Source organism: Crassostrea angulata, chromosome 4, assembly GCF_025612915.1.
Source record: "Crassostrea angulata isolate pt1a10 chromosome 4, ASM2561291v2, whole genome shotgun sequence".
Lineage (NCBI taxonomy): Eukaryota > Metazoa > Mollusca > Bivalvia > Ostreida > Ostreidae > Magallana > Magallana angulata.
Window position 1 is genome coordinate 31,454,976 of NC_069114.1, and position 15,952 is coordinate 31,470,927.

A 15,952-nucleotide genomic window follows, 5' to 3' on the forward strand; every position below is an offset into this window, starting at 1 on the left:
TTAGATCATATCAATGAGTTTCTCTCCACGAGCACGCTGCTGTATATCTTCAGCAGTTATTTCCTTCACCAAGAATGGCAAGCTCTTCAACTTATTCTTCACGTCTCGTCGGCCCATGTTGTCTTCCATCAAGAGCCCCTCTATCTTCAGGATCGGGAACTGGGCATTTTTGTAGACGGAGACGTTTCCTAGATCTGACCCACAGGATCGGCAGAGGAGCTTGGCGACGGCACACTTAAGGTCCACGTCCTCGAACTGGGGGCGGGGCAGGAGCTGCCCCAAGACTCGCTCTTTAATGTCGTCACAAATACAGGCATGGTGGGCGTTCTGTATCTTTCTGACCTCATTTGACATACATATGTACTTACTACACTTTTGACATCTGTTAAAGAAAATGACATAATATTAAATTTTTTTTCCCGGAAAAGCCAACTTTTTATTCCGTTTCTTTTGCATAACCATAAACGTTTTTAATTTTAACAAGCAAAAAAAATTTATTTAAAAAAAAAAATTAAAGTTCTCAAGTGGAAATAAATTTGACTGATTCTCCTAACCAGTAGCATCTTCGTTATATCAATACTATTTTTCGAATCTTTTGTCTTCTTTTTTTTTTTTGCAAATTAAGTATCTCTCGCAAATACTCTACATTCACATCATCATTACTATCTACATACTAACCTGAGCACGTATTCGCCCCGGCGAACTAAGAATCCTTCTTCATTTTTCGCTGCCAGGTCACGCTCTGTTTTAGCATTTTCTTGCAAGCCAAGTATGATGTTCAGACATTCTCTCCGCTCCCTCCTAAATTTCTCCCTCAACAGATCTATGGCACGGTTCATCATAGCTTCTCTGATGATGTTCAACTCCTCCCTCTCAGCAGTCTTATCTCCCTGTTCAGCCACCACAGAGTATTTTCCATTCTCACATCTTTCCCTCCCTAAACACAAATAAACATAAACATGAAAGCTGTAAAATGTGTTACTTATGCAAAAGATTATTCCTTCATATTCCAACATTAAATTTGCGGTAAAATTGGAAAATTCGTATTCGAGTTTCAATTTTATGAGTGAGTTATACTTACCAGTCGTTATATACATAAGGATATCTTTCCCGTTTTAACGTTCGTAACTCGCGGGCAAGCGTTTTAAAGAATAAGATTCAAGCGCTTTAAAGACTGAGATCACCTCTCAGACGCTTGCTCAAATCAGTTCATATAGGCGGGCAGCAAAACGTTCCCAACCTACACAATAAAACACCTTCACCCCTTAAAACATTTTATTTCGGGTGGGAGGTGGGAAAGTTGACTGGTAAGTATAACTCACTTATAAAATTGAAACTTGAATACAAATTTTCCAATTTTATTTCGTTCGTTATACTTACCAGTCGTTATATACAAAAGGATAAATTAGATTCTAAAGCAATCTAACTAAATGGAGGAAAAGAAAAATTTTTTCTTACCTCAAAACTTTAAAGAAATTCCGGTATTTCTCCCAATACCATCTAGTAGTCTTCATATATACACTATATACACAATCACGAAGAAATATTTCTTCATGCAACTCGCCGGAGATGATCTCCTCCTTTAAACACATTGTTTCAATTTACACAGAACAAAATACAATACATGTACTACGTTTGTTTCACTTATTTACAGCACATTTAAGAACTGGAACACAGTCATCTACATCCCTCAAATAAAAGAACAAGTGCACTTACGCTATAGAGAATGGGCCCTTTTTCAGTGCCGTTTATACGTAGAAAATATCAACAAATTGCTTTTTTCTCGTAATAGTTAAGCACTCATGGATACTTCTGATTTATATGCATACTTAATTTTACCAAAATTAGCATACAATTTAAAAAATTGAGGATTTTTAAATGCCTATAAATAATCTTAATCCGGAAAAATCGAACCGAACCTACTTGAATTGTGTCTATTTAAATCAGAGGGAGGAGACATTTAAATCAACATTGCTCTGTTGGTGGATCGATTGGCGCGTTTGCTGAATTATACTTTATGTATTATTTTACGTTTAAAAAAAATCGAATGAAGCTTTGAAGTTGCATATTTCCATAGTGACAAACAAACATTCCTGACCATACAAATATGATGGAAAGTGATATAAAACGTGTCAATGTTTTACAGTGAGCACATTTGACAAACGTTTACCTGGATAGAAACCACGTGATTGTTTGACATATATAATTTATTCCATGCGTGAGTTCAAACATGGGTCACGCAGGTAATAGCTTTCGCTTGCTATAGGAAAAATCTTGAAATTTTCATACGTTTTTCATTTTTTAGGTACCAGCCTAACCGAGTACAAACTTCTTACTTTCACAGGAGTTTTCTAAATGTATAATGTGTATTTTGTCTTTTCCACAAGTTTGTACTCGGTTAGGCTGACAGTAAACAAAGGCTTTAAAATGAATGCCTGTCCTCGATTTACTATACAAAATCACGAATGTCTGCTGACCCCTACTATGTTTTAAAGCTTCGTGCTTTTTATAAACAATAAATTCAGCGCTAAAACTTGTTAATTCTTATGGAATAGATATCAATAGATAATGTTAGGGGGGAAAATATGCTTAATTTGATTCTTCATTTTTTCACTTTTTATCGGGGCCCATAAGTGCACTCGTCCTTTACAAAAAGTAGATTCTTTACTCCAATCTGCTGCTTCTATAATTGATTTATTAACTGAGGCACCATTAAATAAAGCCCATGAAGGTCCTAAGGCTCTTGTACTATGTCCTTTAACATTTGATTTTTTCTGATTTTCATAAGCCATATGAATAGCCTGAACAATCCATTTTGATATAGTCTGTGAAGATACTGGTTGATGTGGTTCAAGTAAACTCAAAAATAACTTGTTGCTGTCTTTAAGTTTTTCTCTAAAAACTTCAGTTTTTTTCAAATAGAAATAAAGGCACCTCTTTGGATCCAATAATTTATTTTCTGGAAACGCAGGAACAAATATCTTTGTTCCATAATGATTAGGTCGATCTTGTTTTGCCAAACCTTGTCTAATGAAAGTTACTCCCTTTTTCTGAATATTGACCCATCCTTCTCCAAGTTTGAGAGCTTGTAGATCACTGCATCTCCTGAAAGTAGTAATTGCTATTAAAAAATTGTTTTGAAAGTCAAATGTTTCAAAGATGCCTTAGCAATGGGTTCAAAAGGGGCACTTTGTAACATTTGTAGAACTTTAGGCAAGTCCCACTCAGGAACTAACTTAACTTTAGGTGGTCTAGAGTTAAACACCCCTTTCAAGAGTCTAATGATATATGGATGTTGACCTACTGAAATTTTCCCCACTGGTGGTAAAACTGATGACAACATTGATCTATACCCTGCAATGGTTCTATACTGAAGACCTTTAGCATAAAGATATGTCAAAAAAACTAGCTACTTGTACTAGAGATGCTGAATAGGGATCAATTTTCCTTGCACTACACCAGTTATTAAATTGTTTGAATTTGCAAGTATAATCTTTTTGGATGCCTGATCTCCAACTTGCTGCAAGTAAGGTTCTAGTGTCTTTAGAAAAGCCCTTTTCTTTGAAGCCTCTGTCGATAGAAGCCATGCAGTTAACTGTAGTACTTCTACATTTGGATGGAAAATTTCTGTGTTTGGTTGTTGAAGTAACTGTGGGCAATTTGGAAGTTTCAATGGCACAGCTACTAAAAATTGAAGTAGTTCTGTGTACCAAGGCCTTCTTAGCCAGAATGGAGCTATCAGAATTACCTGACAATTGTATTGTCTGATATGTTGAAGAACTTTGGGGATCAAACATATTGGGGGATATGCATAGAGTAACATCCCTTCCCAAGGAATTGTCAGAGCATCTAGTGCATATGCTTGATTGTGAGGATACCATGTACAAAATATTTGAGTTTGACGATTGTGAACTGATGCACACATGTCTATCAATGGATGTCCCCACATTTGAAAAATTGTCTGAACTATTTCTTTCTTCAACATCCATTGTTTGTCTGATCTTGACCCTGCTCAAATGATCTGCTAAAACATTCAACTTCCCAGCTATATGTGCAGCCTTCAATTTGATATTTTGACTTATCGCCCAATTCCAAAGATCCCAAGTTTGGTAACAAAGACGAGATTTTGTTCCCCCTTGTTTATTTATGTACTGAACTACTGTTGTGTTGTCGCATCTGATCAACACTGTTTTGTTTTGAATTTTTCTTTGAAAGTGTTTCAAAGTCAAAAATACTGCTTCCGTCTCTAGACAGTTGATATGCCATTTCTGGTGACAACTGTCCCATGATCCTTGAACTATCTGATTGTTGAGATGACCCCCATACACTGTTAGAGATGCATCTGTAGTTATGGTCATTCCTATTTCTTCCAGTTGCAGAGATTTGCCCCTGGAAATGTTTGCTGTATTTAACCACCACTGTAGGTGTAATTTGAGATGTTGTGTAATAGGAATTACCTTCTCCAAATCTAATGAACTTGGTTTCCAAAAACTTAGAAGGTGTAATTGTACTGGTCTCATATAAAGACGAGCATTGGGAATTAGATCTATGCAAGAGGAAACTATTCCTAGCCATTGAAGAAGATCTCTGGCTGTTTTCTGACCCCTCATTAACATTTTGGTTGTGTGTACCAAATTTATCAATCTGTCTTGAGATGGAAGTACTATTTTTTGTTTGAACAGAAACAAAGCTCCCAGATAAACAATTGATTGACAGGGGTCTAGACAAGATTTCTTTTTGTTGATTATGAATCCTAGTGAAACCAGAAGATTCAAGCATATCTCTCGATCTTGAATTAAATTTTCTTTGCATTGGTTTACTACCAACCAATCGTCCAAATACACTACTATAGTCTGTCCCAAGATATCTATGCAGCACATTTGGACGATTTTTAATAAAAACACACATACCTGTGAAAGAAGTGCACTTGTAATAGTTGAAAGGGATAATTTCCAAGATAATTTCATTGACACATTATCAACTGTCACTCAGAAAAATTCACAGGAACGAAAACAGATTCCTTACGGAGATTTAAAATGGGGAATGTTTACATCTTTACTCCATTCGGAATACACTCGGAATACGTCGCGCAATTTTTCAACGTAATCATCCGGGCTTGCTGCAATACAAAATCTCCGTAGACATCATATTTGTTAGCATTGTATTGAAACCTGATACGCTAACAGGGGCGTTTCGACTGAGAAATCTTGGAAATTTTTTATACTTTTGAATGAACATCGTTTGAACCCTGAGGTATTTATAAATATCAAGCAATTAAGCAAAATGTGAATCCAAGATATCTTGGGACAGACTATAGGCGAATATTGCGTGTTCTCAGATAAGCATCTACTAGTGATACTATTTTGGTGAACACTCTTGGTGCCGATGTTGGACCAAAACATAGCGTTTTCCATTGGTAACACTGATTTTGTACACAAAATCTTAAAAATTTTCGGTGTTTCAGAAAAATTGGTATGTGTAAATAAGCATCTGTTAGATCGATTGATATTGCCCAGTCCATTGGTTTCACTACATTCAAAACTTTGTTCAAAGTGTCCATTTTGAAATGTTGTTTCTTGAGATACCGGTTGAGAGGTCTCAAATTTATTATGGTTCTCATTTTTCCGCATTTCTTTGGTACAAGGAAAAATGTACTGTAAAAACCTGACAGCTTCTCTTGTTGTGGTACAATTTCTATTGCATTTTTTCTTAATAATTCTTCTACCTCTTTTAACAAAACATCTATTTGTGCAGTTGCAATTGAAGTTTTTTTCACCCCCATAAACATAAGTTTTGGGAGAAATTCTAGTTTGTACCCTTCTTTGATTACTGACAAGACCCATTCGTCCTGAGTAATTTGATTCCAAATTTCCCTGAAAATTTTTAGACGACCTCCAACGGGTATCTCGGGAAACATTGCTAGTATGTTTACGGTACCTGTTCTAGATTCAAGTCATTTACTTGTCTTCTTTGGGATTCGAAAGGAATTCATTCTGTCAACAGATGTGGCCGCTGAAGTGGCTCTAGAATTGTCATCCCTTTGTTTGTAATCATAAGATCGTCGACTGAAATTTGATCTTTGAAATTGTTGTCCTCTATTATGGACAACAGATGTTTTTGGTCTCTTGAAAGTTCCTGAATTTTCACTTGTAGTTTCTGGAAATTTTCTCTTTTGATTTCTTTCATTCCATTCTGGAATTAAATCTTTGATAGAGTCGTTCTGTTCTTTTCGTTCTTTGAGCTTTTCTTCTAACTTCTTACCAAAAGCACCATCATTTGTCAGCGGCAGAATTATAATTTTACTATGGATGTCTTTTAAAGTGACTAAACCAGTGTCTTGAGCTGCTGCTTTCCTTCTTATCAAATGATGAAGAGCTCCAGTTCTGCCCATCTGATCTATAGCTTTTGTGGACATGGAGAAAATATCTTTGATTGACTGTACTGTATCAACGTCTTGACTAGATACAGAGTTTAACAAAGTTCCAAGAGCTTGTTGCATATATGCTATGGCAATGATTCCCATATGGGCAGCTATCTGTCCTTGATAAGCTAAAGTTTCAATGCTCTTTAAAGGTTGTGTAACTAAATTTCTATTTTTACCCCAACCTTTATTAGCCCTGCTTCCATGCTTTTTCCGAAGCATTGGTTCTAAAATATCATCCAAGCTTGGTACTTGAAGAAAATCTGAAGAATCTTTGTGTACAGGAAAAACACTGTCTGTATTCATCTCTGTAAGCATTAGCTTCTCTGGATCAGATGATCTCCATGACTTCATCAAGATTTCTTCTTGTGCCTTGTCTAAACAAAGACCTACTTTTTCTTCCTCTGTAGAAGAAACATTTCCAAAACTGTCATTCAGAGAAGTTTTTGTTTGATTAGAATCTGTGTTCTTATTCAGCAAATTCTGAAAACGATTATTATTAGAGTCTATTCTCATCTGATTCTGATCAGACTCTAACAGAATATTTCTTTCAAAATCGTCAGAAAGAGACACTTCGTCATCTCCCAATAATTCTCGTACTTCTCTAGTACTTGAGGCGAGAGATATCTGATCGTCCAAAGTAGGCACACTAACTGTCCTTTCAATACGGACGTCGCTCTCTAATGGAATAATAAGACGCATTCCCTCGGAATCGTCGTTATTCGTTTGCCTGAGTACAGGTCTCCGCGTGGCTTCACCACCGGTATCCCGACACATAGGCATTGAATCGTCATGAGCCTCATTAGACTCATCGGCATTTGTAAACACGTTGTTAGATAAAGTCTGTATACTTTCTCTAATGAAATTCATCATTGTGTCTAATTTGTCATTAAATTTATTTTCTAAAGCCTCAAACCTTTTGTCTGTTGCTTCTTTTTTGGCCGAACTTTTCTTGGAAGCTCGTGCACCTCTCGTCCGAGACGCCATTATGGGTTCGCCATTTTGGCATTCAGAACCCGAGTTTAATTCTTCAGGTATCTCTGACTCTTCCATGTATGCCCAACTCAGTTATATCTTACATAGAAGAGAGAGAGAAAAAAAAAATATCCGATAGAGAGAGATACTAAAAACGAACGTTCTTGTTGCACGCCGAAAGATGAACTGATTTGGGCAAGCGTCTGAGAGGTGATCTCAGTCTTTAAAGCGCTTGAATCTTATTCTTTAAAACGCTTGCCCGCGAGTTACGAACGTCAAAACGGGAAAGATATCCTTATGTATATAACGACTGGTAAGTATTACGAACGAAATAAAACTTAAAATCTAATTTCTTCTGCCACCACTGAATGTAACTCAGCAAAGCTTACCTCTTGCCTGGACCATGGCGATCTCATTACTGACGTAAGAATACAGAATCACAAGATTACATTTCTGGATATCTAGACCTTCCTCAGCCACAGATGTAGCAATGACAATTTTATGTCGACCCTCCTTGAACAGGCTTAGAGCATCAATCTGCTGTACCTTTGTCATTCCTGTTTTAGAGAATAGAAAACAACTAAGCTCATCGTGTCAGCAACCAATCTCATTATGTCAACTGACAAATATTATTATCAGTAGTTGAGCTTATATTTAACTGAAAATTGATAAGCATTAGAAGATTTCGAACCTCCTGCGCTGCTCTTGGCTTGCGCTCCGGTAAACATGACAGGTTTGAGATGGCGCAGATCATCCGTTTCCATCATCCAACGGTGAATTGCTTTCACCAAATCTCTGGTTCCGACCAATATTATGCCTCGTGAATCAGCATCATACCCAAATGCTTGCAATATCAACCTTCCTAGTTCCATCAGCTTTGGGTTATTGTAATCTGGATCCATTGTGTATGTCTGTAGTCTTCCGTAGGTTTCTAAACGAAAAATTAAATTAGAATGTAAAATTCATTAGAAGGGAAAGAGACAAATTAAATTACAATGTAACCGAGAATAGGAAATTCATACATAAACTTACGTTCGAAGAAAGATCTGAGTTTAATGTCGGTATCGTCCAGAATTTGGTGTTTGTCCCAACGCCTCAGTTCATCTTTGATGAAGGCAAGGGAATCAGAGGTGCGTGCATTGGTATATATAATCAAGGCTTTGTTGTACATCTGTAAACAAGAGGAATGAAATATGATTAGCCACAAAATAATTTACATACGGTACTTAAGTAAAAGGAGTACTATACGCAAACTTACATCCAGATTGACTCTGCAGGAATGGATGAAGCGCCTGGCCTTCTCGTCTACTATTTTTGCCCCCTCCTTCCACAGTCGACTGAGCCACTGTGTGTACTGATTGTTGCCACACTCCGCCGGGGGCTTCAGAACACTCTGGTCCGTCAGAGCCTTGGCATCTACAGAAATTCAGTTTAGAGATTTCATTCATATCATTTTTCATAGCAATATGTTACCAATGCAAATATATTGATTGCATTACAACTTGTCACCTTAAAAAACCTTCTAATACTCAGTACTTACGTATAGATTGAATCATCCATCTATGAATCGCCTTCATGATGCCATCTATGATTCGCCCGAAGTCGTTTTTCTTTCTTGAGTTAGTTTTTACCACATCTTCAAAGAATACCTTTATTTTACCTGACATTTATATGAGAGAGAGAGAGGGGGGTGCATTTGCCAAGTTTTTGTATTATATACTTGACTATTTTTAAGGAAATGAACAGAATTAAAACTACAATTATCCTACCTTGATCCGGAATATAAACATGTTGGGCCAATTCCGCCTTATTTTCTTCAACAACACTAAGTTCCTCGGCGTCCATGTTGGCCATCATGCTAATGATCCAGCCAATTGCTTTCTCTTCTTTCTCCGCCGTACCAACTCCAACGGAAGCTGTCAGACCTACAATCTTTTTTGAAACAAAACAAATTAGATGCAATTACAATTATATGCAAAAAAATCTCACTTTTATCATTAATCATTTTTAGTTAAACATACTTGGGGGAGTTGCTTGTGCTTATCTTCCAGCTTAAGATCCAGATAGTACGCCATTATTTGATTGTATGGATGCTTGGCGTGCGAGTGGTGACATTCGTCAAAAACTATCAAGGAGAAAGCTTCAATCTGAACGTCCCCCGTAGCCAACGCATTAACCAAAATCTGTGCAGTGATGACCAGTACATCCTTTCTGTAATCATAACATAATAAATTACATTCCTTCATCTTGTGTGGTTCTTACCAATGTCTTCTTGCTGATTACATAACTATAACTGTACAAGACGTCACATACTTCTGAATCCAACACGAAAGACTCTGGAGGCTCTCTGTCCGTTGCTTCTCTCCAGTGATAACCTTAATTTTACAACCCAGATACTCTTTGCAAACTTTTCCCTGTTGTTCTGCAAGAGCGCTTTGTTCAACTAAAAAAGCGACTTTCGGTATATTCAGACGCCTCCGTTTTTCACGATGATTCTGAAATTAGCAAAGAAGAAGAAGGTTTTCCTACAGACCTGATATCAATGTAGATAAGGACAGTCAGCAGTCATTATTGTAAAATAAACACCTGTATGATTTTCATAGCAACATGTGTTTTTCCACTTCCAGTAGGAGCAACGATGATGCAGTTTTTATCTTGCAGGGCTGCTTGTGCCAACTCCATTTGATAGCTGCGCAAGTTTAGAGGTTTAGCAGGGATGCGTTCTTCTTCGTCTGAACTCTCGTTGTTTTCGTCAACAGACTCTGTATCTATAACAATTTATCAAGGTTAACAGTATGTACACCTTGGACAATCTTTTGTTTTTTCTCCATATTTAACAGTGTTGTTTTTAATTTTTTAAGTGTGATCATAATGTGACCATAACAAGATCTTAGACTTACGATAAGATACATGTCTAACTATCTTATTCACGGATCAAAACAACGAAATTGATCTAAATATCATTCAATACCGATGATTGGATGTTCAGGTCCTATGATATTGGGAACAGCGCCCCCTTCTCTCTGCAAATCTTCATTGACACAATTCTCTATACTTTGTAACAGCCGGCCCACCAAAGATGAAGTTGCACCGCCGCTAAGGGAGGGAATACTACTCAGGTTTTCCTGGTCACCAGCCTGGATGTTTGCCCTCAGATTTGTTGACCTTGAACCTGTGGTTGACACAAAACTCTTGGTATGACCTCCTGATGTGTCTGGAATCCCCAAATCTTCAATAGATTTATCCTCCGGTTCCCGTTTCTGAACTGAATGCAGGGAATTTAGTTGTTCTTGTGCAATCCTTCTCTTTTCCTGAGTTATTTCATCGTCATAATCACCAAAATCACTGTAAAGGCTATTCAACGTCAGCTCGCCACTTGGTTCAAAAGCAATGCTATCTTGTGGGGAAGTGGAGCGATCACCAAGGGTATTGTGGGGATCACCCGTTGCTAAAAAAGTGAGACAAAACAATGGTGGTGATTGTAGTAATTTATTGTCTACCCTTCCAAAAATCGACAGTTTAATCCATCATAAGGGCTTGTTTGCAGTATTTGATGCGATTTACAGTCAAGTCGTACACAGACCAACTCGTACACAGGTCAACTCGTATACAAAATTTTCCGCATAAAAAAACGAAAGTCAATTCAACTCGTATACAAAATTTTCTGCATAAAAAAACGAAAGTCAACTCGTATACAAAAAATTCCGCATATAAAATAGGTACGAAATATTGATATGAAAAATTCAAATTCAGCTCCAATTTTAATTAATTTAATTAACCAGTATGTCTTTTTTAAGTAGGCAATAGATTGCTAGCCGTATATCTGTCTATTTAATTTTAAATATGTTTTTATTGAATATTACAAAAGTTTTACATATATATATATAATTATTTAAAGAAATTTCATATGTGACTTTTGTATTCACTTTTCACTCATTATATAAATAAACAAAATTTTTAACTTATAAATCAATGGTATATTACTTACAGTTCGTCGACAGGAAACACACAGGTGTCGTACCATGTTGAAAGAAGTTTGGGAAATGACATATAAAAGCGGAAAGTTGGATATATTTATTTCAAACAAAATAATGAGGAGTATCTTAATTAGCCTTTGAGAAGTCATCCGTTTGGAGAAGCAAGAAACACCGCGTTGTTTTAACAATTATTGAATTGATGTGTAGAAACAAATACCAAATAATAATGATTGGATTGACACAATTAGTTATCGTTATTTTTTTGTTGTTAATATCACATCGTTACCGAGTTTAATGATAATGCACAATTATACATGTATGAATTTTGCAATCTTTGTAATAGTTGATAACATGTCCTTTTTACGCTGAATTACGGAAGCAATATATAAAGAAAATTTATTACAAGAAACAAAGTGTTTTAAGTTACTTTTAAATTACTTTTTACGTTTTGTTTCTAACTTTTTGTATACGAGTTGACTTTCAAATTATAGTGATTTATGTATGCGAGTTGAATTTCGGTTAAATATACGGGAATTTTTGTATACGAGTTGACTTTCGATTTTGTATCGGGATTTTTTTGTATACGAGTTGACTTCGGTTTTTTATGCGGAAATTTTTGTATACGAGCTGACTTACGGTTTTTTTATGCGGAAAATTTTGTATACGAGTTGACCTGTGTACGAGTTGGTCTGTGTACGACTTGACCGGACACCTTTGATGCAGATATGCGCGAAATAGAAATTTTATGCACCATTTTCTCGAAACTGTATGCAGAAAACAATTTTATCATCTTACCGATGCAAAATAAATACTGTCTTGTAGTGGAACTCACTCTTTAATTCCATGAATATGTTTTATAAATATAACTTGTATCTAACTAAACACTTTACATATTAAATTAGCTCTTACCTGATATGTAGTCCTCACGAATTGAGAAAGAACTCTTCCTGCCAAAAGAATCCAATCTGTTTGAGCTAGGTGAAGATTCTGGTGGTACCATATCTGAATCCTCTTTTTTACTACCGCTAATTTCTGAAGAGCTGGCAAGTTGTTTTACTGGAAGTTCAACTTGCCTGTTGTTTGCTATCTGCCATTCTTTAAACAGGTCATTTGTAAATTATAATGATGTACTTGCAAGTTATAATAAAAGTTTAAAATTAGCAAAAACAAGCACTGATAAGCTTAATTTTATTAACTTAAAATTTTATAAATAACTGTAACGCTACTAATGTACACATGATCTGAAAACTACTGCTTCAAATCATACTACCTAGGTATTCTTGACCAGTAATAAGTGATTTCGTATCTGTTTTAAAACTAAGTTTGTCTTTTGTTACCCAGTATAATGTCTAACCTTATTGAACAAAACTGTGAATCTTTTCCTTATTAAGATTCTATGGTTAAGTGAGCAACAAATAAAAAGAGATTGATTCCTCTTTTACTAATTGGTCCCCCCATTTGCTGTCTATTCAAGACGCCCGCCTGGTTCTTTTAGTATATAAATATGTAACTCATACCCCCCCCCCAAAAAAAAATGGTAAAACCAAAACAATTGGGACAAGTATTTAGACCCAAAAAAACCCAAATCAAATACAAAGAAGCATACATTGTACAAAACCTTTGATTAAATGATAATTTGTATGTTGCATTATTTCAATCTTTTTTTTTAAACAACGACATTCCCATAAGAATATACTAAGACAACAACGCCTTGATTAAAATGTTTAAATTTTTTTTAATTGCATAGACATACTCTCATAAAATTCCGTGTCCATTCTTTTGACAATGTCCAGGTAGTCTTTGCAAAGAACATCCAAAAATTCTTCATACCAATTGGTATGCCGCCGCCATACTCGATCAAGAAGAACGCCTGTGGCTCCCATGTTTCCCTGCGTCCTTTGTTCTGCTATAATATTTTCTTTATCCATATCGTTTAACACTTTCCTCCTATGAAGTTCTGGAAGGACGTCCGTTGGATTAAATCGTCCGATGAACTGAAGGTTGTGTTCCATCAAAAGTTTCCTAAATTTGACGAATACATCTCTTGGCACTTCCTGGCCTTTCAGAGCGTCCGCGAGGTAGTGGTACTCTGAAATCAACATTGGTTCAGAAGCCACGAGTTTTTTTTTTATTGATTTAGACATCTGCCTGTCCCTATTAGTTTTTTTTTCAAACATACTACTATATCTTTAAAGGAGGCTAAATGGTCCACAAAGAACTATCAGATCTGCCTCAAATTTTTAAATCATTATTTATAGTAAAGAAAATTCATAATAGTTTAGCTTATGCTTACAATATTAAAATTACCTATATTTCTATTCAAAGCCCTTCGTCTTAAGGTGATTATTATTGTACAAAAGCCCTAAAATGGTCACTAGCCCTCTTAAAATCACAAACCCTAACCATTATTCTCCAAAGCATCCACAAACATTTGCCATTTTTGAGGATGTTCGCTGACTTCTAAATGAGTAAGCAAGCATTCCATAGAGGCGATGTCCCCTAGATTTCTGCTGGCTTGACGTACCTCTTGTCGGCCCTCTGTTCGAAAAGAAAAGTACCAAGTGCAACAATACCAAACAAATATTGATGAAGTGGGTCGCCACTTGCAATTCAGAATACATATACCTCTTTTTGAAAAATAAGCTAAGTTTTTTTTTCATGAAAACTTTTATATACAACTGAACAAGTTTAATGCTTGTTGTATATAAAAAAGTTTTTATTCAAAATATGTACAATATGTAGAAACCATTATATTTTGATAGAAAGCATGCAGAGGTTGTTAGAATTTTAGATTTTCGAATGAATTTGAATTTAAATTGCAGGCGATAGAGTGTGAAAGGGTTATTAAACTTTACTCAAGTGAAAATTCAAGTAAAATAATAAATCATAGGAGTATTTAGCTTGTATATGTTTTCTTTTTAAAAAATGATTTACAATAACCATAGACTGCACATACGATCATCAATAGCATCCTTTAAGTGAAAGAGTAGCTCTATTCCTCGGGCACAACGAACGATCAGAGGCCTATACAGAGCAACTAGTGTCGGGACATCACGGGTGCCTAGTGTACATCTTATACTGACCATCCCAGAGAGGGTGCTGACTGGGCCCTTAGAGCACATCACCGATATGTCTTCGTTATGGTGGTCCAAAAAAGCTGCAACCAGATTATTGATTACAGACAGTTAAAACTTTTAAAAAAGTAAATGTTATTAGCGAATTCCCTTTATTTTGGATGTTGCTTCACAGTTTGTTTAATTCGTATTAAGAAAAATATTCTAAAATTTGAAAAGAATAAAAAGTTTTTTTTAATTACAAAAGGTCCACAAAGCTTGACGGTCAGCTGAGTCTAAAGCCTTAAATTGACATGTCAAAGAGTCTTATTCAAATTGCATTTTAGGGACCAGGCAATAAATATAAAATCAAAGTACTGAAACACTGACGGGAGTTGATTTTATCGATTGTTATTTATCTTAAAACCAACGATATGCATGGCAAGTAGTTTCCAATCTTTATCTGAATGTCACATTTTTATAATATGAATTTTTGGACTTTTCCGACAAGAATTCCGAGAAAACCCCTTAAGAATTATCAAAATATTTCTGGAAAATGATATGGAGCCACGCAATATTGGACTCTATTCTTGTTCAACCAGACACACAGCTGTCGTTGTTAATCTCCGGCAAGCAAGAGAAACTCTTTGCCAATGTGTACACCAGGTCACGTGACCTCTAAATAAAGAATGACTCTCTGCTTTTACGGAGATGGCCGAGCGTCGGGTTGAACGAGACTATCTTGAACTCTGGCGTAGGAATACATACGACCTAAAAAATATCTTAATTGTTTGTATCATTTAAAATCTGACTTCTTTGAAGGTATTTATAAATACATGTACGTTTCCTTGAAAAGGAATGCTTCGGCATACATTACATCGATTAAATCAAATATTTTTGAGAACTAGATCTTGTTAGCGTGATGGTTTGTGCTTAGGTCCGAACACTGTTTCACTTTCGGTTTGAGAGTGTAACTGCATAGGAGGGTTGATCAAAATCAACTCCCAATAATATACAATACTGTAATAAAATATATACAAATGTAATTCATAGTGTTGGAGATCATCACTAAATGGAATTCATGGAGTTTAAAATCATTCCAGTGAAAAAAAAAAGAAACTATAAAAATTATCAAGTGGTTCATATTAAAAAACTGGTATTGCAGGTGGCTGGGGTATGGGATACCTTGACATATTGATCATGATGATATATAGATGTAAATCAACCATTCTCAAATTTTATTAAAAATTTCAATTCAATTTTTTTTTTACAGTATTTGGCCATAAAATACATGTTAAAAAATTTGTGAAAAGATAAGAAATGTTAAAACCCTAGAACTGAACACTTGAATTACAGATCAATGGGTGATACTTATACAACAACTGAGCTGACCTTTTAAACTTAAAAGTTTTCCAAAAATAAAACATGATAAATGATTTAAAGTTAAAGTTTACTTTATTGTTCATTTTGAATGAGTGTACATCACAAAATGGAGCTGTCCCATAACTACCAGAGAGTTTAAGATA

General features: G+C 35.6%; 1 protein-coding gene and 1 pseudogene across 1 annotated transcript; both read right to left on the reverse strand.

Moving 5' to 3' along the window:
• Positions 1–14,526, reverse strand: LOC128179382 (antiviral innate immune response receptor RIG-I-like). The gene is made up of 16 exons (XM_052846794.1): positions 14,330–14,526; positions 13,777–13,911; positions 13,127–13,462; positions 12,283–12,468; positions 10,368–10,844; positions 9,983–10,164; positions 9,710–9,891; positions 9,418–9,607; positions 9,166–9,328; positions 8,937–9,032; positions 8,655–8,812; positions 8,429–8,567; positions 8,088–8,327; positions 7,786–7,953; positions 679–937; positions 1–382 (listed from the first exon to the last, which is right to left on the reverse strand). The coding sequence occupies exons 1-16, from the start codon at positions 14,493–14,495 to the stop codon at positions 1–3; spliced, it is 3,459 nt and encodes a 1,152-aa protein (XP_052702754.1). The 5' UTR covers positions 14,496–14,526.
• On the reverse strand, positions 2,808–7,472 carry LOC128179383 (uncharacterized; annotated as a pseudogene).
• Positions 14,527–15,952: the final 1,426 nt, after the last annotated feature.